At 35.5% G+C, this 1,706-nt stretch overlaps 1 protein-coding gene across 1 annotated transcript in view; it reads right to left on the bottom strand.

The window, feature by feature from the left end:
• Window positions 1-333: 333 nt before the first annotated feature.
• Window positions 334-1,706, bottom strand: part of LOC109584311 (putative GPI-anchored protein pfl2) — a 5,514-nt gene continuing 4,141 nt past the window's right edge. Inside the window, exons 4-6 of the mRNA XM_020000003.1 lie at window positions 1,411-1,501; window positions 1,159-1,232; window positions 334-468 (exon numbers count right to left, since the gene is read on the bottom strand). Of these exons, the coding sequence (XP_019855562.1) occupies window positions 364-468; window positions 1,159-1,232; window positions 1,411-1,501 (270 nt within the window). The 3' untranslated portion in view covers window positions 334-363. The remainder of the gene's footprint in view (window positions 469-1,158; window positions 1,233-1,410; window positions 1,502-1,706) is intronic.

The raw sequence follows: 1,706 nt of genomic DNA, 5'->3' as shown, positions 1-1,706 counted from the left end.
CGAGAGAGGGAGAAGGAGAGAGAGAGAGGAGAGAGAGAGAGAGAGAGAGAGAGAGAGAGAGAGAGGGAGAGAGATGAGTTGGTAAAAAGAATAAAAAAGAGAAAGTGAAAGAGAAAAAAAAGAAAAATACAAGTACTATATTAAGCTAAAAACAATGAAAAGAGAGAGAGAAATATGTACACAAATCAAATAAAGGTACATGTACATGTACAGTAGGTACAAAATGGATAAGAGAGATTGCGAATAAAATAGAAAGGTAAAAAGAACTCATAATTCAGGTTGGCTAAAAGGAGGAGAGAGAGAAAAACTGAAGAAAGAAAGAGAGAGAGGGAGAGAAAGAAAGAGCAAGTGTATGTTATAGTCTTAGCTGCATATAGAAAAGGAAAGAGAATGGCTTAGAATCACAAGGTCATGCATGAGCATAAACAAACCTTGAGCTGCAATATATTCCTTTGTGTGGTTGTATCCCTAAAATGGAACAAAAAATAACTGTCATAAAGCAACATTGAAAACCACAAGTACATCTTGACATACTAACAATAAAAACTAATAATAGAAATCACAATAGTCACACTTCTACAGTCGTATTAAAGTGTAAGTATTATGTCAATAGATGTCAATAGTATTATATGATAGTCGTATCATATAATACTTTCAATAATAAGAACATGTATTTATACACTGCATAATAAGTATGTACATGTACATGTACATGTATATCTAAAATTATCAATTAAAAACATAATCTTTCATTATTTTATAAACTGCACAAGTCCAATACAACGTTGCATTATGTTATACTCAAGGGACTAACTGTGTACAATAAAAAGGTTCACTGTTTCTCCTTAACACTTACTGTATAAATATACCAGTATGTACATGTACATGTACATGTATAATGAATGGATTACATATACATGTATAGTAACTGTATAAAATATACCAGCAATACATGTACATGTACATGTATAATGGATGGATTACATATACATGTATAGTAACTGTATAAAATATACCAGCAATACATGTACATGTACATGTATAGTAGGTGGATTACATATACATGTATAGTAACTGTATAAAATATACCAGCAATACATGTACATGTACATGTATAGTAGGTGGATTACATATACATGTATTAGTTGATGCTCGTACCTGTATGTAATTGGCGTTGATGTAGTCAGAGCCTTCCTTCTTAGAGGATGATAATATAACACGAGTTTCATCAACTACAATAGCACAATAATAACACGTAATACATGCATACATGTACATGTAAAATACATGCACTATAAGCAACGTATTTTATATAGAAAGAGGAAAAGAGGTAGCGAAGTAAAAGCAAAAGATAGGCTTGAAGAAGTAACAGATGATAAGTGAAAGGAGTTGAGGTGTGAGTGAACTGACATGGTAATATGTTAATGTATCGGTTCTTCGTAGCATTAGCTGATAATACTGCATTGGTCTGGAGGAACTCACGAGTGTGGTCAGATAAACCCTAGGGGGAGAGAGAGGGGAGGGAGAGAGAGGGGGGGAGCGAGAGAGAGAGAGGGAGGGAGAGAGAGAGAGGGGGGGAGGAGAGAGAGAGGGGGGGAGGAGAGAAAGAGAGAGAGAGAGAAAGAGAGGGAGAGAGAGGGAGGGAGAGAGAGAGAGGGTGAAAGAGAGAGAGAGAAGAGAGAGAGAGAGAGAGAGAGAGAGAGAGA

The sequence above is a fragment of the Amphimedon queenslandica genome, unplaced genomic scaffold (assembly GCF_000090795.2).
Source record: "Amphimedon queenslandica unplaced genomic scaffold, v1.1 AMPQUscaffold_13222, whole genome shotgun sequence".
In the NCBI taxonomy this organism is placed as follows: Eukaryota; Metazoa; Porifera; class Demospongiae; order Haplosclerida; family Niphatidae; genus Amphimedon; species Amphimedon queenslandica.
This window is presented reverse-complemented; position numbering and strand designations above follow the sequence as displayed.